This window comes from Callorhinus ursinus, unplaced genomic scaffold (genome assembly GCF_003265705.2).
Source record: "Callorhinus ursinus isolate GAN/ISIS: 27379988/994484 unplaced genomic scaffold, GSC_fseal_2.0 scaffold50, whole genome shotgun sequence".
Lineage (NCBI taxonomy): Eukaryota > Metazoa > Chordata > Mammalia > Carnivora > Otariidae > Callorhinus > Callorhinus ursinus.
Window position 1 is genome coordinate 6282371 of NW_027397112.1, and position 23373 is coordinate 6305743.

The 23373-nt window shown below is 42.1% G+C and overlaps 1 protein-coding gene across 3 annotated transcripts in view; it reads left to right on the top strand.

The window, feature by feature from the left end:
- The window catches only part of PRKCA (protein kinase C alpha), a 399658-nt gene that overhangs the window by 1099 nt on the left and 375186 nt on the right, over positions 1 to 23373 (top strand). For all 3 annotated transcript variants that reach the window (XM_025889888.2, XM_073883238.1, XM_025889887.2), the window contains exon 2: positions 2570 to 2601. In XM_025889888.2, coding sequence (XP_025745673.1) covers positions 2570 to 2601 — 32 coding nt within the window. The remainder of the gene's footprint in view (positions 1 to 2569; positions 2602 to 23373) is intronic.

Here is a 23373-nt window from a genome sequence, read left to right on the forward strand (position 1 = left end):
CCTCCGTGTGTGTGTGTGTGTGTGTGTGTGTGTGTGTGTGTGTGTGTGTGTGTGTGTGTGTGTGTGTGTGTGTGTGTGTGTGTGTGTGTGTGTGTGTGTGTGTGTGTGTGTTCCCAGCGGGCTTGGACTGCTCTGGAACCTTGGGTCCTTGCCTACTGTAGCTTGTATCTGCTGGGCACGGGAGACTGGACTTTCCAGGGTGAGCCCAGGGAGAGCCGAGAGGCAGCAAACTGTTGAAAGCTTGCAGTGGGGGAGGGGAATTAAAACCGAGCAGGCAAATGGCAGTAGGGCAGAGGGAGTCTTTTTAAAATAGACCCTGTCAGCACGAGATTAGACCTGCAGCCCGGCTGATGAGGACAGAGGCCTTAGTTAAGAAAACTGTAAGGTGTCGGAGTTCAGGTACAGAGTTTACAGTGAATGCCGGTATTGTGGGCCCAGGGGTTTGCGGGGGGACCTCTAAAGGGATGGCCTTCAGGGGTCTTTGAATCCTGCGAAACTAGGCACAACTGTATATACCTTCTTCTAGTGAGAGCTAATGGTTCTTACTCTCAGAACATGGTGACCCTCCCCCCCACCCCCCAAAGTTTAGAACGCTGAACCGTATGGAACCGCAGGTGCTCCAGTTTGAGCAGGGAGCAGTTTTTTTCTCAGGTTGGCAGATACCCGGCCTTTTTCTATCTCCTGTTCCTGAATGTAGGTAGGAAACTCCCCAAGTCAGAGTTATGGTGAAGGTTCCTTAATTCCTGTCTCTCATAGGTCAGGGGGCTGCACTGGGGTGACAGTGCCACAGGGCCACTACCCTCTGTGGCATGTATCTTTTGGGGCCCTAGGCAGAACTTACGGATGGCTGTGTGAATCCATCACACCGGGGGGGGGGGGGGCGAAGCAACTCCAAGGATGAAGTCCACAAATGTGCTAATAAGATGCTTAATTTTTCCTTTATGGATGGCATCTGAATTCACCCCACGGGGGGGGGATATCATAAGCCCCACAGATATGCTAATAAGGTGCTTAATTTTTTTTCCTTTAAGGATGGCATTATCTGAATCCATCACATCTGGAGGAAATCACCTCTAAGGGCCCCACAAGCGTGCTAAGATGCTTAACTTTTCCTTTATGGATGGCTATTCGAATCCATCACGCTTGGGGAAAAGCATCTCTAAGGGAGAGTCCCCCCCCACCCCACACACACACAGTGCTAATAAGGTGCTTTTTCCTTTCCTTTTTGGAAATCTCAGAAGTACTTTCATGAAAAGCACAGCCACCTTTGCGAATGATTTCCACTGTGTAGTCATTATATGAAGCAGTTATGCTCAAAGTGACTATAGATAAGGCTATCTAAGTTCTTGGAGCATCAGGGCAGGAGGTTACTGCATCTAAGGGGACTTGTTCAGCCTCCCATGCCAATTGTGAGATGCAATAAAAAGGGAGCTTTCAGACTGCAGACTACTTTTGGCGGGGGGAGGAGTAGGTGAATTAGGAAAGGAACATACGTAATCAGGCTAGCTAATGTCTTTCCACTATCAGTTCCCCTGGTGAACTGCTATGGTACTTGAGGTCACCAGGTGTAATGTGAAGTGGAAAATAAAGGTCTCCCTGTCAGCTTCCTCCCTGAGTAATTCCTGTAATACTTCTCCTAATTAGAAACTACTTGAAAGTTCCAAAAAATATTCACCAGGATTATCTAGCAGTGGTTTTAACTTAAGTTGTCTTTCTTTTTGTCTATGGGTCCTTAATTTACAAGTTTGTTTTAAATATTAAAATACTTTAAAACTATAAATGTTTGGGCTTAAATCTGGTAGAATGAGTAAGTTATATATAAAGATGCATGAAGTGCTTTGTCAACTTTAAATGCTATGTAAAGAGATTATGACTAACAATTTTAATGCAGTTGATCGTAGTTGAAAGTGTTTACAATTTAATGTCCATGGTAGGGCTCTCTGCTCAGAGTAAATCTTCTAATTTGCAAGAACAAAATAGCCTCTGTATTTGCTTTCAATGCTATTGATGCTCTAAAAAAATTAGACATAACTTCAAATGCAACCAATAAAAACATTTTGTGAAATCTGGCTCCTTTTAAACCAAAATTTAATGTGGGGTGGTACTGTTTGGTGGTTTCTAGATACCTATTTGAAGTACATTCACAGCAAATGAAGCCACTTTCTAGTTGTGTTTAGGGAGAAAAAGGATTTTCATTTTGTCTTTAGGGACAAAATTAAAGCACTTCCTTCAATCGTAAAGTCTTTATTGAATATTATAGCCAACTCTGAATATCAGTCATGTTTTTATCTGGAAACTTAAGTATGGGTAACAAAGTGTAAACTGGAAAGAACCTTGATACATTGAAACAATTCAATGAGCCTCTCAATGAGCCTTTGGAGGCTATACAGAGGTTTTTTTTTTCCCCCCAAAGTTGGATTTATTCAGTACTCTAGGCATGTTTTTCCTATCAAATCATTGGTTTTTATGTACAAACCCTTAATTCTGTGGAATACTTTGTCTCATAACTGGCTTAAAATATGGTATACAACAAAATATGTTAAGATACTTTGTTGTTTCTGTTTTTCAGGGGGTTTGGGAAACAAGGCTTCCAGTGCCAAGGTAAGCTGCCACATTGGATTTTATTTTCAAGTACAACACGAAATAAGCATTCCAAACAGGAACAGTATTTCTAGTCCTCTTTTCTTTGTGATCCAAAAAAAAAAAAAAAATTAGATATTTTCAAAATGAGGTCTGTAAATTTGGGCCGTTAAAAAAAAAAATTGTATCGCCTAGTAATCTGCATATGGAGCTGCCTTTTTCTCATTGAAAAAAAAACCTTCCTGTAACTTTATTTTTTGCCAAGAACATTCTTGTCAGAAACTGCTGTCTTTGTGTGGGTGTTGAGGAAAAGAAATGGAATCACTTTGTATTCATGTGGCTTTTCTTGTTCTTGCTCAGTTTTTGTTCTTTATCTCTTACCTATGCCCTGGGTTGGACTCTATAATCTTAGGCCATGCATCATTCTCGTAGTTCTGTTTTTGATTACTGATTATTGTTCAGAACCAAGTTAGCACATTTTAAAGTTTCCTAGATTATAACGGGTTGCTGTGCTAGGAGGCATGTTTTTCCTTTACTGTGAATGTGCCTTTAACGTGTACATGTACTACTGGTTGCATCCGGAAAGTCCATTTATTTCCACCTCGGATCTGTAGTCCCATTTTATACACATCAAGAATCTCCTTTCTTATTCTCTCCGTTCTGTTTGTTTAAACTTAATACTTTGTACCTTGTGAAGGCATCCCAGGCTCCTAGGCCACCGTCTAGCTCTCCTGATCACTATATTATGTTTGTTTAGTTCTGGTTACATTTCCCATCTGGGCATTGGTTTATTAGGGAAAGTGGGAAGTGTACATTCAACCCAGAAAACATTATCCTGACACTGTTTAGTAGTAAGCACGTTAGGGAGACACTGTGTACTTTAAAATTGTGCTAGTGAGTTAGCTTGTAAAGTTTTTCAAATTCATGAACTTGTTTCTTACACTTTCTAAATCTATTTTTGATGAAGATATTTTATGGTGTCATCTACCTTCATGATGTGCTTCAAGCCCCTATTGAATAAAAATCACTGAGTTACATTGGGAAATAAAGGGATATTCCTTTAAAGAATAAAGAGAACCATCTGTTGCATCCATCTTTATAAAAGATGAAAGGAAGGTGGAGCTCTTTACATTTCTTAGTTGTGGACCTGAACTTAGGCAATATTTGGGTCTCAGCTTGAAATGTGTTTTTCTTTTTTTAAGTTTAAATGTAGAAAGTGTGGTTCTGAGCAACTGATTTGCATCTATTGTAATATTTGGGTGGGAACCTATGGAAACATAAGAATACTTGAGAAAGGCATGCTAAACTGTACCATTTCTTACATACGAAGACTTCAGGATAAGGTTGGTCCCCTTTAGACCTGCTTGTTGGAGTCAGTTTTGTTGGTGAAATCAGAGTGGCTATATTAAGGGGCACAAGGGGGGGGCCTGCATGATCCCCCCCTCCCCCGGACTGTATGGACTTATTTTTGAGTGGATTAGCAGATTAATAGTTCTATGTCAGCATAACTGTCCTAAAGTAAAAAGTGAAATTCTATGCCCTCTCTTTCCTTCAGGGATAAGTTCTTAAGATATCCACTCATTGGGGCACCTGGGTGGCTCAGTCGTTAAGCATCTGCCTTTGGCTCAGGTCATGTTCCCAGAGTCCTGGGATCGAGCCCCACATCGGGCTCCTTCCCTGCTCAGCGGGAAGCCTGCTTCTCCCTCTGCCACTCCCCCTTGCTTGTGTTCCCTCTCTTGCTGTGTCTCTCTGTCAAAAAAATAAAAATCTTAAAAAATCCACTCATTCATAGCTTTTAAAAGATCAAAATTTTAAAGATTTTTTTTTTAAAGATTTTATTTATTTGGCAGAGACAACGAGAGCAGGAATACAAGCAGGGGGAGTGGGAGAGGGAGAAGCAGGCTCCCTGCAGAGCAGGGAGTCCGAAGCGGGACTCGATCCCAGGACCCTGGGATCATGACCTGAGCTGAAGGCAGACGCTTAACGACTGAGCCACCCAGGCGCCCGAGATCAAAATTTTAAATCCTATCATTTGCTGTTCCCCCACCCCAGAGTATATGGTGGATGTCCTTCACCGTTAAAACCTTTTTCCTAACTTAGTGGTGCATGTGTGGGTGTATCAAGCTTATCCGTCTCTCTATTTTAAGTTCTTACTAGTCCAATGTTGCTGTCAATATCCTTGGACACTAGTATTTCTAGAATACCTAGAAGAACGTGTGTGCACTGTAAGTTTTAGGGAGCATAGCTACGTTGCTCTCAAAATGTTACAATTTACATCTTCAGTATTGAGTGCCCCCTTCCTTTCACTCTTACCAATATTGGAGAATGCAGGTCTTTGACATTTTTGCTCTAGTAGGTGAAAAGGCCCCCTCCCTCCCCCAAATCTTCATCTGGATAAGTCTGAACATTTTTCAAACTTGTTTTAGCCATTTCTGTTCTGTGACTTGCCTTTATCTAATACTTGAAATTTAGTTTTTACAAGCTAGACAAAATAGAGCAGTGAATATGTAATGTACTTCATGCCCTGTTCTTTGAAGAAGTAAATCACGGGTCTCCTTACATGAGTTTCTGTACTGCATCTACAAGTCTGAATTCGTAAACTATTTCAAATACAACCTATGTAACATGCTATGTACTTGTTTAGTGTCTGTCCTCTATATTTGACTTCGAGTAGACATATAATTATGTTAGCTCAGGACAGTGCTTTTTAACTGTACAAATACAGTTACCTAACACTTCCATTTCGACGTTCTCAAAAGTACTAACATCTGGCCATTTTATTTTTAAGTTGGCTCCATGCCCAGCATGGAGCCCGACATGGGGCTCGAACTCACAACCCTGATATCAAGTCCCGGCTGAGACCAAGAGTTGGATACTTGACCTACTGAGCCACGTAGGCGCCCCCCCCCAACATCTGACCATTTTAGAATATATTTGGGTTAGAATATACTTGTCTTCTCTTAATGTTCTCCAACTTAAAATTTTTCCTGCTCTGTTTGGTAGTCCCATTCATCAAGAGGGTATTTCCTCCTCCTCCTGGGCCTTTGGCAATAGACCCTCTGAAGATGGCAGCTAGGGTTGAGACTCTTATTCCTTATCAGTTTTCTCACCTGATGGAGGCAGCAACTTCTAGCTCCCGGTATGTAGTAGGTCACTTTGGTCAGTAGATACAATATCTGTAGCTAAGTATACTTTAGAGAGGCGCATATGCTCCAAATGAGTCCCTATAAGATAGCTTTAAAATAGCCATTATTTCACTTAGTCTCCCAGTTCTTAACGCTGACTCAAGATGTGAGGTGTTATCCTTCAAAACTTCTAATCTGTGCTATTTAGACAGCCTTTTACAAGCATATAAAGATTTTTCCCCGGGCGCCTGGGTGGCTCAGTTGGTTAAGTGACTGCCTTCGGCTCAGGTCATGATCCTGGAGTCCCGGGATCGAGTCCCACATCGGGCTTCCTGCTCAGCGGGGGGTCTGCTTCTCCTTCTGACCCTCATGCTCGCTCTATATATCTCATTCTCTCTCTCAAATAAAATCTTAAAAAAAAAAAAAAAAAAAAACTTTTTCCCCTACTTCTTTCCTTCCCCAAGATGTAATCTGAGTGGAAGCAGGAAACTTTTCTGAAGATCTATTGGATTGTTGCCCCTTGCACTCCGTGGACACTATGCCCTTTAGATTGCAGTCTAGGTGGCCAGCCCTGAAAAAGTGGATATTACCTGGGCAAGTCACACAGCAGGATCCCACTGAACATTTGCTGCCTAAAATAGTGAAACCAAGGGCCCTAAACACTGGGGAGAGCAAAGAAGGGTGCAGAGTAGATCGAGAAGCCACGACATAATTCTCTTAAGATTCTTAGAGATGAAGACAAGCTTGTCCCTTTGTAGATCTGAAATACCCCCGATGACAGAATTTGCCTTTTGATTTTTGTTTGGCTTCACATTCTCCTGGCTTGTTTGATCTCCTCAGGGCTGATTTCCTCCTGTGAGTCTAGCAGAGAGCTGGGCCTCACCCACAGCCTAGTCCCTCCCTCCCTCTCCCCAGGAGAGGGAGAAAAGTTTGGTCTGGTCACTGAAGTTGAGATTCAAACCTGGAAGGTCTGTCTCCTGTCGGTAGTCTCGTGCACTGGCTGCTTCCAAGAGCTGTTGTCCTGGAACAGCAGAGCCATCCACCACGCTGCTCAAATGTTGTCTTCCTCTGAGGCAGGGGGGCCAAAAGGGTCTTATCTCTTACTTTGACCACTGGAAAAGGGAATGAGCCAACTTGACTCCCCCCCCCCCCCCACAAGACTGGCTCACTTCTCATTTCGGTGATAGAAACAGCCTCCAAATGGGACCTGCTTATTTGGTGTGCCAAATACTTACATAGCCTGATACATTTGATTCATCTTAGCATGTGTTCTCTGCTTTTTCTGTTCTTTAATGTCACAAATCAAAATGAATGACTAAGCCAGGATCTTTAAGATACCCTAAAGAGACAGCATCAGAATCCATCCCCACCAAACCGTGATCAATAGGAGACTAGGGCTCTGAATGATCAACACTGGATATTTGAGGGGTCTGTAGGGAACTGAATGCACATTTGTGTGACTTCAATATGCTGCTCTGAATCTGTTCTGAACCCGGAGCCATTTCTCTGCTAAGCACACACCAAATATTGTACTTAACCTGTGACTCTAGCTGAAGCTCTGTTTTTTTTCAGCAGTTATGGGTTAAAAATCTGTTTCCCTTAGCTTTTGACATTCCATTTTGAAGGCGTGTTTCAGGGTAGATCTTTCCATCAGCTCACGTGAGCGGGAGGGTGTTTCTTATCCCTTCTTTAAGAATGAAAGTTGATGTTTGAGGGAGGAAGAAAGTTCCCCCGCCCTCCCCTTCTTGGCTGTGTAAGCAAAGGAATTCCAGAAAACCAGACAGATTTAAGGGAGGATGACCTTTAACAGAGAGGGGATGGAGTTGGCAGCTTTTCAGAAAAGGCTGTCTAGTTATCACAGCTTTTGGGATGCTTATAGGATGCTGGGGGCCAAGCAGGGTGGACACCAAGTGCCAGGAGATAGAAGGGGGGCTGAGGTCCAAGTAAGTTGACTGCCTTTAACAGACTTGTCGTTATGTACTAGATCAGCCACTCCTAAACTCTTAGCAACAACCTGCTGATTTTTACAGTTGACAACAGGATTTTCCAACTTCAAACCTGGGGTTAGCATCTCAGCACCCCATTTCTCATTGGTTAGTCCTCAGACCGGAAGCTGTGTTAACTATAAGTGAGCTCCCAGGGTCATCAGTACAATTCTGGGAACACCAATCCATGGAAGAATATAATTTGAAATTCTGCCGGTTTTGCTCTGAGGTCTGATCAAAGGATTTCTGCTTCGAAGATGAAATTGTTCAGGAATACCTAAAACCTAGAGAAGCGCAGTACAGATGGGCAGTTGGAACTGCTTTTTTTCCCCAACACTTTCTTCCTTCACAAAAATGCATGAATACTTGGTAGAAGCAGGGATGCACGGACAAAACCGTTGGGTATTCCCATTTGGTGCTGTATCCTTGTTCGGAAACAATTTCTGATTAATGGCTTTCTGAATTGCTACTTTCACTTAGTGCATTAAGTGCAAGCGTTCTGTTTTACTCACACACTCCCCACCAGAATCCAGTGCTGTAGCCTATGGAGTGGTTCTTCCTTCTCCTAGGCAGTAGAAACCCTAATTATTGTTGCAGGTGAATCTGACATTGGAGTTTCCGCTTTAATTTTATGATATGATTTTACTATCCTCTGAGTGTTTCACTCTCCTAGGTAATGTTATTCAGACTTAAGTTTTTAGGCCTATGAACCCTTAGCTTGCTCATTTGTTTTCCATCAAAGTATTGTTTTCAATCAAAGTATAGTTTTCAAAATAGCATTCATTGCAGAGTTTCCCCGATCAGGATGAAGTCCAGCTCCTCAGCAGGATATTTCAAGTCTGTTTTGCTTTTCCAGACTCGTCTAAGGATGCTTTCCTTCTCTCCACCCACCAGTCATTGCAAATAAGTTGGTTTCCCAGAAAGTGTCCTGTTCTAATCCAACTCCCCCCCGCCCGCCATCAACACCTGTTTCACCTGTGAGTCTCAGCCTAAGTTTAATTCGGATCTTTTCCATCCTCCTTGCTATTCTGGATGCTTTCCCCATCCTAGGACCCTTCACCCTGCGTCGTTTGTCTCCTCTGCTAGCCTTGAGAACAAGTGAGTCTTATTTCTGTCTCCCGGGTTTAATGCGGGGCCTGGCGCTTGGTAGATACTATATAAATATTTGTTGGGTGTGTGATTATATAAAAGAGAGATGATATGAATGTCCATAACCAGAAGGATCACAGTGAACTTCTGCCTGCATACCATTTTTTTAAATCTAGTTTATAGTTCAAAGTTCTGTCAACTAGGATAGATCTTTAGGTGACTTAAAAAGTATTTTCTGGGGTGCCTGGGTGGCTCAGTCGTTAAGCGTCTGCCTTCAGCTCAGGTCATGATCCCAGGGTCCTGGGATCGAGCCCCGCATCAGGCTCCCTGCTTGGCGGGAAGCCTGCTTCTCCCTCTCCCACTCCCCCTGCTTGTGTTCCCTCTCTCTCTGTGTGTCTCTCTCTGTCAAATCTTAAAAAAAATTTTTTTTTCTGAAGCTAAGCAAATCTATTCAAAATAAAGAACAGAAAATGCTAATTTGTATCTGTAAGTTCTATGCAATGCTAAACCTAATAGGAATAAACCACTTAATGTGCCTCCTGTCTTTAGAGAAGTATCTAGGTATCCGTAATGAATCGTATTGCCACAAATGAAACCAGAGCCTATTCTGGACCACAGCTGGAGCCGGGAAAGGTCTTGGGTACAGGGTGAAAAATTAAAACCAGGGGTGCCTGGGTGGGGTCAGATGGTTAAGTGTCTGCCTTCAGCTCAGGTCATGATCTCCAGGTCCTGGAATCGAGCCCCACGTCCAGCTCTCAGCTCAGTGGGGAGCCTGCTTCTCCCTCTCCCTCTGCGTCTCCCCTTGCTTGTGCTCTGTCTCTATCTCAGATGAATAAAAATCTTAAAAATATATATATATATATATAGATCCACTACACGTACTTGGTACAGTCCTTTAAATGTTCTGTCTTACTTCAAGATGGCTAATAGCTGAAACCCAGACGGTCATGCTCCAGAGGGAGTAGTAGCTCAACTTTATTGATTCTGATATTTTTAAACTTCGTGTACCTGAAAGGTTTCTGTGCCTTGATGTGAGAAGGGCCGGATGAGCGTGGCAATAGAAGCATCTGAGTGGAACTATTAGAACTGAATTAGTCACTTTAAAGATCTCAGTCCGTTGAGAGGGAAGATGAACGGTCGATGCTGGATGTGTTGGAGCGCTCACTTTTTCTGTGCGTTCATCCTATGAAGCACAGGATCTTCTCCCCTTAGAAATGAGTGTGCTGAAGAACATACCAGACTGGCAGGGTGGAGCAGGGCTTCCTATTGAAACAGTTCTGCAGAAAACATTTTTCAGAGCCAAATGGAAACTTTTTCGGTACTTACAAAGCCTGGATTTATATTAGAGGAAAGAATGATGCCATGAAGGGAAACATGGAAACGTTTCTTGGTGACAGAATTAAGGCTTCGCTGTCCTCCTGTCAGAATTTCCATGACAAACCCTTTATTTCAGGTCTTGTTTTCTAAATGGTGCAACCTTAGGTTAGACTTTCAGCCTGAGAAGTGAACACTTCAGGATTGGTATTGGTTAAGTTCTGATCTTGTGCTGACAAATCATTCCCCTCCATTACATTTTTGATAGAAATCTATTTCCAGAAGCCATTTTCCCCTTTGTATAATTTAACAGAGGGCTTTGATGTTTCTTCTGTTCATTAGGCTTATGCCACCAGCTTGACTATGGAGGTGTGGAAAAATGAAGAGTCGTTCAACTCAGTAAACTTACCCTGCCTACTGCTCATAGGAGATAATGCCAGATGTGTGGACCGGCTCTGTGTATCGTGCCAGGCACCGCAGGGCATGGGTCAGAGCCCCTGGCATCAGAGCAGAGAGAAACACTGGATGAGGAAAACTTCGTAATAGAAGGCCGGATGAAGTGGGGCTTGTTGAAGCATGTGGGGAGAGGTTTTCTCAGCTTGTTAGGAGGAGGATACAGAGAATTTCCTTTGAAGAGATGGGGGAAGGTTTTCTAAAGGGAGGGGAATAACTGGAGCAAAGGACAGGGAGGGGTGAAAGACTCACGTCCAGGGAGCAGCATAGACCGGGATAGAGGGGGGCATACTATTCGGGATGTCGCCAGTGCTGATCCGCAACCGAAAAGTGGATTCCACAAATGTATGTAGAACTACATGCTTTTCCCCCACATACTGCTTCTGTGCCGACACAGGGTTTCCTATCTTTTTAGGTTTCCTAGTTTGCAGAAGAAGGTGGCAGTTACGGGAGACTAAAGCATTGTATTTCCATGTGAAAGACAAATTGTATCGGAGCTTAGAAAATAACTTAGAAAGTGCATGGCTTTGACACTATTCCAAGGGGGGGGGTTCTCTCTTATGAACCTGGTACAGTTGATGACGGCATCCTGTTGGAAGCCCAGGGTGTTACAGCGTGGAAGTTGTGTGATGAGAGGTGAGATGCTGAGACAAGATTTGCTCATAAACATTAATAAGGGGAAGAACTAGCCTATTTAAAATCACGGTTTTGGAAACCGCGTACTAATTGTCATCTTCTGGCTCATCAGTGGTTATTCGTTCTCCATGGTGCTAAACTCGGGAGATCATAAACCTGATCAGAAACCTTTGTGAAGGAAGGCAGAGGGGTGCTGCAGAGCACTGCAGCTCGGAACAGAAGATGGATTTTCATGTGGGTTCAGATTTGCAACAGAGAAACTCCTGTATTACTGCTACGGTGCGGACCTGTGTTTAGGAGATGCTCATGCCCTGCGGGGAGCTGGCCTTACCATTCCTGATCTGTAGGAGCAGACGCGGGGGCAGAGAGAAGTCAGGTTGTTGGTCCGTGGTCTAGTGCCCTTGAGACCAGGCAGGTTTAGTAAGTATACGGATTTAATGGGTAGTGGTTTACTATACAGCTATCCAGATAAGTAGCCAATCCCTGTTACTTCTCTTTTCATTCGTTCTTCCTTTCCTGAGATTATCTAATAAAGTATGATTTGTGATGCCGTTTGTTGTAATTGGAATAAAACACTCATCGATTCAAGAAAGCTAGGCATGTTCTTGTAAAGGCTTTTGTTAGCTTCCGTTTGGATTGGTCTTGAAATTAAGAGGCAGTAAATGAGCTTAATGTATTTTCCTTTTGAATGAGTGCATGCAACTATAATTCTTAAAACATGAAAATGGGAGATGACACAAAAAATCTTAGATGCTGCAACTTAATTCTTAACTACTTACAATGTAGAGAATAGTTCAAATCCTACTTTCATCTTACCCTGTTTTTCAGTGTAATTGTAATCATAAGCTGTGCATGGATGTTTAACATTTAATAGGTGGATTACAAAACAATGATCAAGTTATGAGTCATTTGCCTGATTTCGAAATCTTAAATCTTTTTCACATGCTGAGTTTGATCATTAAGTTGACTTCTGTTTAGTTTCACATTACTTTCTTCAATCCGAATGACTCATTAAGATGGAAAACCTCATTCTTAAATTTTCTCTCTACCACATGCGTACCTTTAAAAATCCAATGAACATTAAGCAGTTCAGAAGCGTGCAGGACTGATTTTTATTTAGGTCTAAATGCAAGTTTAGGGATAAGAGTTGAGATGCATGGTCTTTATTTTCCCTTTTTGCTTAATTGTACCATCACACACCATAGCACCTGCTGGTACTGAGCAGAGTCTGTGCTTATGTGATGCAAATTAACTTGCAGAATTGCATTTTATAAAGATTAATTATCGGGCGGGAGCTGGAGTAGTTGGTATGATTAAGACTTGCCTTAGTGGTCTAAAGCGAATCTAATAAAATGCGGTAGAAGAATAAGCTGAAAGGTGAAGGGGTAGAGCAGGGGATAACTCATTGGATGAGGCTCTGGGTTTATTAAACTTTGTATTATACCTCTCATTGTATTAATGTTTTCTATGACTTAAAGCACAAACTCAAAAAATAAAGTGTTCATGATGGTAACTTGGATAAGATGGTAAACTGACTCTCATTGGTACAGAACTAATGAAGGCCCAAGTTTTATCTCAGAATTTTGAAATGCACTGTTACCTTTTGGTCCTTGTTTGCATTTTCTGTGTATCCCTTTTATGTTGAATTCGATAGGTTTATTTTGTCCTAACAGCCTGCAACTATATGGAGACGTCCTTGGGATATTTAACTTATTTGAAATGGTAGAATATATTCACATGAGATGGGCAAAACTTTTGGTTACTGAGAAAGAACCTGGACAGCTCTTACACAGCATTGGACTTCATATTGCTTAAGTTACATGTGCTTAGGTGATAAAAACATGCTTGTGTTTAAATGTGGGTTAATAATCTGAGTTAATATACATCTAAATCCTCCCCTTTGTTTTCCTCCTTGGTGATTTCTGTAGTCACAGGATCAGGAAGAGCCAGGTTCTTGGAATTTTATTATTTAAGCAATCTCTACACCCAAAGTGGGGCTCGCACTTATAACCCCAAGATCAAGAGTTGCATGCTCCACCGACTGAGCCAGCCAGGCACCCCCATGTTTCTAGAATTCTAGAGCAAGAAAGGACTACGGAGACTATGTAGTTGAGGTCCTTGAATTTATAGCTGTGGGGTTGGCCAGCAGAGTTTAAGTGACTTGATATAACCACACAGTTGTGACCACCTACATCCCTAGCCCCAGCTTCCATCCATTGTTACCTTCCTGCTGCTTGGTAGCTCGTAAACCTTTGTACTCTGTAGCCTTGATTCTTAGGTGCTGTTGCCAGTAAGTATAGGTGCTCATCCAATCTCTGTATTTAAAGAAAAGATACCAGGAATCTGCAGACAAAGTAGGCACTAGATTCCTTTTATTTGAAAACTGTCTGTGCCTTCTAGGGATGAATATGCATCTTGCTCTAAAGTCTAGGAGTTTTGTTAAGGATCGTGTCTTTGTCTTTTATAGTGTAGATGACCAGTCTGGGAATAAGACCTTGAATTTGTGTTGGATAGGAATCTGAGCAAGAGAGAGGACTACTTGAAATTACGTATTTTTCTTTGACTTTTGTCTTTCCAATTTTAACTCTTGATTCTTTAGGGACAGGCCACATTCCTATGTTTCTTATCTATTAATCTTACACTGAGATATTACACCAGAGCTAATTTTTGTATTTTATATATTACCTGAAATATATATGCACAAATCAATTAGTATCTAGTTAATCTGCAAACGCATATCTTTCTAGTAGCCCCCTAGACAAGATGCGAAGAGTGACTGAATGGAACCATCGAGTTTACTTGGTTTTTGCCTTCTGTAGTAAAAGTAACTCCATCCGTGGGGCACCTGGGTGGCTCAGTCGGTGAAGCATCTGCCTTCGGCTCAGGTCATGATCCCAGGGTCCTGGGATTGAGCCCCGAATTGGGCTCCCTGCTCAGTGGGGAGCCTGCTTCTCCCCTTGCTTGTACTTTCTCTCTCTTGGTCAAGTAAAATCTTTAAAAAAAGGTTAATGAAGGGGTGCCTGGGTGGCTCAGTCGTTAAGTGTCTGCCTTCGGCTCAGGTCATGATCCCAGGGTTCTGGGATCGAGCCCCGCGTCAGGCTCCCTGCTCGATGGGGAGCCTGCTTCTCCTTCTCCCACTACCCCCTGCTTGTGTTAACCTCTTTTGCTGTGTCTCTGTCAAATAAATAAATAAATCTTTAAAAAAAAAAAGTGAGAAAAAAGTAAATCCACCCTTAGAATTTATTTCGGGACAGGAGTACAGCCAAATACAGAAGTCATAAGTCATAACTTTATTTTGTAGTTTCAGTGATGTTGATTTGAGGTTTTGACCTTGGTAATACAGATACGGTGATAGAAACACAAAATATACAAAATGACAGATCTGATGACATGTTTGTTTATGCATACCTTTCCCAAAATTTATTTTCTATCTAAATCCAAATAACATAAGTCTTGTAATTTTTCCCTGGAAAATTTTTCTTCATGTCCTAGATTCTTGGTGAATTTCCCTGCAATATTCTTGGGCGTCTTTATTGCTCTGTCTTTGAGCCATGTTCAAAATTAGGAAATTCTAAGTGGAAAAAATACCACTGCTGACTTGATGTGTATGAATAATTTTGAAAAATTTTGATAGGACTTAAGTGTTGAGGGTAGGAAGCTTCCATGCCCCCTTCGTGACTGCTCCTTTGCACCTGCTTTGGATTATAGCCTGCCTTTTCAAGTAATTCTGTTCAATTTTCTGGAAAAAAAACCTTTGAACCTAGGGTGGGCCAGTGAGTGGGGGCTTGTTACTGAGAAACCAGCCACATCTCCTCTGCAGACGATTAAAATGTCCCTGGCTGTAACTGGGGTTCTTATCAAGCTCCTTCTTAAACCTTTGGAGGAAATAGGTGGTTGTTTTTGTTTTGTTTTGCCTTCAAACTGTTACTTTGAACTTATTTTAGATTAGGAAAGGTGAAAAATGATAGGGGGGGGGGTTTCCATAGATCTCTCACTGGCTTGTGTCAGTGTTACATTTTACATATATTTCCCTTATAATGTATCTGGGAGTACCTGGGTCATTGGACCTGTGGAGCTACCCCTGGTCAGAATTTTCCCTGATCCCGATGCTCATTGTGCAGCATACCATGTTCCTCTATTTTCAGCAAAATGGCACCTGGGTGCAGAAGTTCGATTGGACTCAGGTTCAGTCTGGGTCATGGTTTTTTAAGATGCCATTATAACCATGTGCATGTTAGTCACATGTATATTAACGTGGAAAGGACACCAGTGTATTTTCCTAGCAAAGTATCCCAAATTGAGGACTGTTTAGGTAGTGAAATTGGTTTGTTACATTTTGCAATATACGGTATGCAACGTGGAAACACCTGCACGCTACATGTGGGAAACAGGTGGTCAGGTCTTTCCAAATGTATGTTCATTATACCTCTATGCAAATTTCGGTTTTTACCAAGTACTGTGGGTGAGAGGGAGTGTGTGTGTGTGGGTGTCTATTGATGGCAGTGGAAAGAATTGCTAATTGTTAAATAGCTGTTTACCTGTCTGAGTCTCATCCACAGTCCTTGTTCTACTTGCTCTTGGTCTTAATTTCCAACACAAGATCAAAATTGGCACTTCAGAGTAATTTTTGTGCACTGGAACATCGGGGGGCAAAGAGAATAAGCACATGAGAGGAGAGTTTGGTGTGTTCCTGTTTGAAGAAGCAGATATTCATCTGCTCTTGGACCTGCTGTGTACAGAAGCATGCATTATCTGTTGATATGGGAGAGGAGGGTTTTCATAAGAACTAGAGGGCCTGTTCACTCAGGAATTTAAAATTTAACTAGCTAAGGGGCCCCTGGGTGGCTCAGTCTGTTAAACATCTGACACCAGCTCAGGTCATGATCTCAGGGTCCTGGGATTGAGCCCCGTGTCGGGCTCCCTGCTCCGTGAGGGGTCTGCTTGTCCCTCTCCTCCTCCCCCCAACATGTTCTTGCTGTGTCTCAAATAAAATCTTTAAAAAAAAAATTAAAAATAAAATTTAACTAGGTAAGTGTGACTTAGATGCATAGAGATCTAAAGGATACTTTTATTAAAAAAATCACATAGGAAGTGCTAGGCTGGTAATTAGGTAATCTTGGTTTGAATCCAGTTTAGGCCCCTGTCCTCTTTGTAATGAGGGAGTTGGCCTCTCTTAAGGGGGGGTAGCAAATATGTGACATTCTTGCCAGGGGCTATGGCAGAGAATACTAATCATGATCCTCTTTCAACTTCAGAATCCTCAACTCTGTACTCCAAGTAGCCTTAAATATCAGTTGATTGGAATTGACATGGAAGCCCAGCAAACTTACTTGCCATCCCTAGGCTGGCTACTTTCCAGGTCCCCTCCTAGATGTTGCTCTCTCGAGGATAAGGAAGATGGGAGAACTTGATCACCTTGCTGCCCAGTGTTTATATTTCTGCCTTTTATTCTTCCATATAAGGAGAGTATCTGAAAAATAATCATATGGTACTGAATTTAAAAAATACCATTGACATTTTGAAAGTTTCATGCAGAACAAATCCTTGGTTGCTAGGAATTAGTCTTAAGCAGGAATGGAGTTGGTTTAGGATGGGGTGCGGGGTGGGGGGAAGCTCTGTTTATTCCCTGATGCTGTTTTTATTAGCATGTAAAATGTTAGATTTTTTCTGACTTCTGATGGGGCTAAGCCGACAATTTTTACTGTTCAATTTATGTGAACTTCTGAAGAGTTGAAATCTGGTATTTGTTTTGATTTTTGTGGTCTTTTACAGAGTTCTTTGGCCCAAGTAATCACTCTGGAGTCCCCCTTTCTCCTAATCTGTAGAAGAACTACTAGGAGCACACCTTTGTTTTTGACTTTGTGGGAAGCATGACGAAGGCTGAAGTAATGGGACCCTAACCTGAGCAGTGGTTGGTGGTAGTGGGAGTACAATGCTCTGTTGAGAAATGCATCCGAGGAAATCAGGTTGGAAGCAGTAAATCAGGATGCAATGTTCTTGAAATTGAACAGAGTTAAGGGAGAGGAGAAAAGCCCTATGGGGTGGGTAGTTTTGTGTGTGTGTGTTTTGAAATTTTGCTTACAATCCTTTGAGCTGGACAGAACCCTAGGATTACTTTGAGTTTATAAGACTGCATGCTTTTGCATGCACAAATCTTATTTGTGCAAATTTGACCTTTAAAATCTCCATTACTGTCTCCTTATCCCTCTCCTTCTTGCCTCCTTTAAAAAAAAAAAAAAACAAAAAAAAACACCTGGCCTTTTATATGAAGTGTTCGGTTTTATGGTTGATGTTGAGGCCTGAAGACTTCCATCTGCGGTTGGCTACTGTAAATCTAATATATACCTAATGTTATCTACCAGGCACTGTGCTAACTGCTGGGAGTAACAGCCACTAAAATCTATTACGTATGGCCTTTGTGTATGGCTAGGTGTAAAGCATTTCACATAGCTATCTTATTTAATTTTCGTAATGAAACGAGGACAGGTTATTTTATGGATGAGGTGCAGAGGTTGTGTTGCCTGAATTCTACAACAAAGTGACTGTTTAGCTTAGTATTTGAATATAGATGGTGATTATGGAATATTTTTTTTTTATCAAACATGGACTTTTGTGATCTTTTGTCCAAAAAAGTGGTTTTGGAAAGGTAAATTCTTCATGGATTTACCTATTTTTGAAACATTACCCTTTTTTTTTTTTTTTTTTTTTTTTTTTACAACTTGGATCCAGATGTTGTTCTCCCCCCCACACACCCCCATCACTCACATTAAAATGTAGAAAATCTGTTGGTAAGAACATGTTCTTTAATTTCCTGTCCTATATTCTGGTGGGAGAGGAGAATATAAAACAAGTGCAGTCAAGCCTGGCAAACATTAAATTGAGGTTTCAAAGATGCATGGAATGAGTTTATATTTGATCAAAGATTAATTCAATCCTACCATTTTACTTTCTAGGAGTGTCCTCTCTCCTGTCCTTAACCGAGGTAGGGAAACTTTGTAATTAGGTTTGCTGTATGCCTGCTCTGCCCATCTTTTTGAACTGCTACAATCAATTACGTTGAACTTACCCAGAGTCGGATGCAGTCTGGCCATCACAAACTTGGCTTCTCTTAGAATTGGCGGCATGTGCCTTTTTTTTTTTCCCACCAGATTTCCTATTTTGGGTTTCTATTTGACAGGGCTCTAATTTATCAGCATCTGTGAATTCTTGATACTCTAAAGTTTGATAAAGGAGGGATTTGCTGAAGGTGATGTGATCACCTTTGTTTTACTTTTGATAATCAGCTTATTTAAAAATGTTCCTATATTTTTATCATTTTCTACTTCCATAACTTCCAAACATTTGAAATCAGCTCTGTAAACATCTGTCCTTCATCCATAGGACTTAATTATTTCAATTCCTTTCTGCTCTATCCTTAGATCTTTCTCTTTTTATGTAGTTAGCTTTTATTTGAACATTAATACAAGTTTACAGGAGAGTTTCACAAAATGAGGTAAGAAATTTTAGGTTATGATCTAGTCAATGGACGGACACACACACATTAACATTGCTTTATCTGCCCGGCACGGCGTCTAATGCTGGAGATATAAATAAGCCAAACTGAGACCATCTCTGCTGTAATCCCTCTAGTAATGGACCCAGCCACTAATCCAATAGTCACGTGGACAAATGACTATAGATAGACTGCTTATGGAATTACAAAGGAAAGGCATAAGGACTCTGCTAGTGGATAAAAAGGGGGCCTAACTTGGCTGGGGGTTCAGAAAAATCTCACCTAAGGAAACCACATTTGAATGAGCTCTTAAGGATGAAAAGGAGTTATTTAAATGAAAAAGGGAAAGGCTTTCTGGGCAAAGCAACCAGCATGTACAGACCCCCTACGAGGAAGGGGAGCACTGTGTTCTGGGAACCCAAAGCAGCCCTCAGTTACTAGAGTTTCTAAAGCAAATCTAACAATCTTTGTTAGTCGTCTTTTTTTTAAGTTATGACTGTAAAATCATAAAAACAAGCATTTAATATTGCATATCCGCAGTAATGCATTCTTTTTGTTAGAGCAGTCATGAGTCATGACCACAGCTGCATGGCTATGGCAAATCCAAGAAGAACCTTATCAAGCCAAAATACTAACTATGTTTCACGAAAATGACTTGAATGATCAGTAAGGGAACTTTGATGCTGTTTTCTAACGTCCACTTTATGGGTTTAGTTGGTGAATCCTTTTTTTAAATTGAGGTATAGTTGACATACAAAGTTAGTCTCAGGTGTACAATATAGTGAATTGACAATTCTATACATGATGTAATGCTACGCTAAGTGTAGTCCTTATCTGTCACCGTACAACCTTATTACAACAGTGACTATATTTCCTGTGCTATACTTTTCATCCCCAAGACTTGAGAGTCTCCTGCTCTACTAACTGAGCTAGGCAGGCTCATCCCCGACACTTAGAACTCGAGGTTTGTACCTCTTAGTACCCTTCACCTATTTTGCCCTCCCCCCCCACACGGAGTGTTCTGAGTGAGGGTGCAGAGTGACGACAAGCTGGAGAGGTAGGCAGGGCCCATCCTGCAGGTCTTGAATAGAAATCTTTAACCCAGTCTTTTAGCCTAGGACCCATGAGGATCTTTCACAGAGTTTTAAGGCAGAGGGTACCCAGATCAGAAATTCCTTGGAAAGGATCACACCTGTCATATGGAGAACTCACTAGAAGTGGGCAAGAGTGAATGGGACAGCCCAATGAGAGACCGGTCCTCATTCTAGTGTGAGATTTCCTACAACTGGAGAGGTCCTGGTAGAGAGATGTTGACAAATCCAGGGTCTATGTAGGTGAAATCAGTTGGACATGGTGATGAATTGGCTGTGGAAGGGGATGGACGGTTGTCAAAGATCAGAAGAGTGACGGTGTCACTCAGTATTGCGTAGCAAGTGAGAAGACCAGATTTGGGGAGGAAAGCATAGGGTTTTTGAGCCTGTTGAAAGAGGTGCCTTAGAGGTCTCCAAAAGGGCTGAAGGCGAATGTCAGGAAGGCCTCTGGATTTGGCCACTGGAGGTGAGAGGGGTGGCCAGAGCTGGTGAGCAAACGTGATTCATCTGCTTGCAGGTAGAATTGAATGACATGGCAAGGATTAGTGTGCCTGGGGGAGAGGGCCAATACAGTCAGCGTAGCAGAACCCTGACCTCCATTGGCCGTGTAGATGAGAGTGAGCATGCCAGAGAGGGGAAGGGAGGCAGGAAGAAAGCCAGGGGCTCTGGTATAGGAAAGCTAAAGGAAGAAGGGGATCTGTTGGTGCAGGCAGGATGAAATTTACAGTTGGGAGCTGTGTTGGTGGGATGTTGGGGTGGAGCTTTATTGTCATGGGGCAAAGAGTAAAGGACATAGAGATGACCACTGTCTGAGCAGGAATTCCCTGGATAGTTACTGAGCCTGTTCAGTTAAACACATCCTGTTTACCCAGAGTAGTTCTGTCTTTCCATGAATTGTCTTTGAGGGTATGGCTCCCTGGGAAGGTCCGTGTCTTTTAACCAACCGGGTTGAAAATGTCATCCTTTTATTCTTTAGAAAGAACCCTCAGAAAATGGAATTCTTTAAACATTTTTATGCATTCAACACTCAGTCTTTACCGAGCTGTCTTGACTGCTCCTCTCTGCTTCTCTCTTGGGTATTAATACAGAAGGAAATAGCTGGGGTAAGCTGTTTTCAGCTAATCAAGGGAGGTACATACCCCAGTCATTGCTCCTCTGCCTTTACTCAGGACATTTGTATATATCTGTAAAAGGACTTTATTTTTTTTAGTTGTGCAGCTGTAGTATCTATCCATCCTGTCAGCAGAGATAAAACGGATCAGTAGGCAAGCAAGCATTTGTCAGTGTTTGAGAGATTTTAAGCTATGATATTCCATTAGAGACTTCATTTTCAAGTATTTCATTAAGAGGGCCTCAGCATGATTTCGGGAAGAGGTATTTGGAGGGTCATGTGCTTGAGAACTAGATTACAGAATTTTATAAGATGAACTTTAAAACAGCAACAGAAAAAAGGATTTTGGACTCCTGTCTGTGGGGATGAGGCTGGTGGTAGGATTAATGGGTTCAGACTCTGGGAATCCTGGTTGGAATGAAGAAGGCACATGCTTTCACTCTGTCTACTCATAGACTGTTTATTCTCTCTTCCTAAGAATTTTATCTGTTAGTACTCCATATTTTTAACCCTGGAGCAATTCCATAAATGAACAAGGGGGTGTGTCTAAGATTCTGCTGATGAAGACTGCCCTGAAGATAAGTTTTAGTGGGTGCTTCTGGAGAAATTTGTAGAAATGGAGTGTCAGATAATTTAGATCTTAGCTCCCTGGTTCTTGGACTTGTGTTATCAGGAAAGGAGGGGTTGGGCGTGTGACGGTCTCTGTTGTGTATTCTGAGAACCCGGTCTTGGTAGTTTAGGTGGAAAGACTATACCCTGAGCTTCCTGTCTTCCCACCGCCTTGCATCCCCTCTCCACCACCCTCTGGAGACTATGTGGTTGGTACCATGTTCTGTATTTAATATTGTTACACTTTGACTATTAGTCGGGATTGGCAGTTCCATGCCCGAGCGACACATTCATCCCCCAACCACAGTGGCAGCTTAACACAAGAGCTTGGCTTCCTCCTTGCTGTACACGTCCACTGTGAGCCCATGAGCAGACTCCTGTCCACACGGTCTTGTAGGATGTCGGCATCTAGGACCAGAGGCTGCCTCCTTCAGAAGCCAGGGAAAGAGAGACCAGAGTATCCACCCACATGGGCTCCTCCTCGTTTCAGCTCGCAGAGGACACCCTGCTCACCACTTGTTGGCCAGAGCAACGTGACCTTCCAGTCGGGGTGGGGGAAACGATTGGAAGTGGCTGAGATGAATGGGAATATTTGAGTGTTCTGGTCCCTGCTACATCTGTATCATCTTTATTTCTGTGAAGGAAACTGCTGACAACTGTATTGTTAAATATAACCTTAGTTGTTAAATGCATTGCTACAGCCTTAATGAAAACGGTCTTAAAGACAGTGTCACGTACAGTGTTTGCCTTGTTAAAGCACTTATTTTTATGGTATTTTTTTTTTCCTTTTGAAGACTTGATCAGTATTATACTTTTGAATCTAACGACTAGAACAGGAGAAAATGTTTTTGCCCCATTCACAACAGGATGTATAAATGTACTACCTCTTGGAATAGACCCCGGGAATTCTGGCAACACCCACAGCATCTAATTAATTCCTAGCTTCTGATAGGGTTTGGTGGGGGAGGGGTGTGTGTGTGCAGGGGTTGGGGGGAGGGGAACACAAACATCAAGGACTGTCAGCCTAGCTAGATTCGTGCTTCAATTTTCTGAGGTCTAAAATCAGTTCTGGTATTTCTAAGGGATCTTTTTGTGAGAGGAGAGTCTGGTTCTTTCCTTAAGTCTTTGTTTAGGTAAAATGAAGACCTCAGATTTTCCTTCAGCCCTACCTGACCAGCACCTCTGTCCCATGTGCTGTGCGTGGCAATAGCTCTCCAAGAGAAATCAGCAAGGAGGCAGGAAGTCTACATCAGTGAAGTCTAAATTACAAATAATGGTAAAATAAGTTTGCCTAATAGGTCTAACAAAGTATAACAAATACGAGTGGTTATTAGTGGGAGTGTATTCCCCAAAATGCTGAAAAGCTTCATATTCCTCAAAGCACTTAGTCTTTACTTGTGTTGCTGTTCTAGCATGAATTATCAAGCCGTTCTGATGGATGTTCAAGGATAAGGTGGTCTAGTCTTAATAAAGGGGACCCTATTAGAAGGGCCTATGTTAACATGTTTCAAGACAGGTTATTTGCGTTGCCACGTAGTTTTTTATAATTCTTTTTTTTTTAAAGAGTTATTAGAGCGAGAGAGAGTGCTTGTATGTGTGCATGTGAGAGAGTGCAAGCAGGGGGAGAGGGAGAAGAGCGGGCTCCCTGGGGCTTGATCCCAGGACCCTGGGATCATGACCTGAGCCGAAGGCAGATGTTTAACTGAGCCACCCAGCAGGAGCCCCTAGTTTTATATAATTCTGTCTGTTGATAGGTTTGTTTTGTTTGAACTACTTCCCAAATTCTGTGCATTGTACTTGTTTGGAGGCTGAGGAGGAGTCCTGGAGTATGTAAATGGGGGGAAAGAAGGGGGTTCAGTCCTCTCCAGTGCAGGCGATTCTTGTCAGC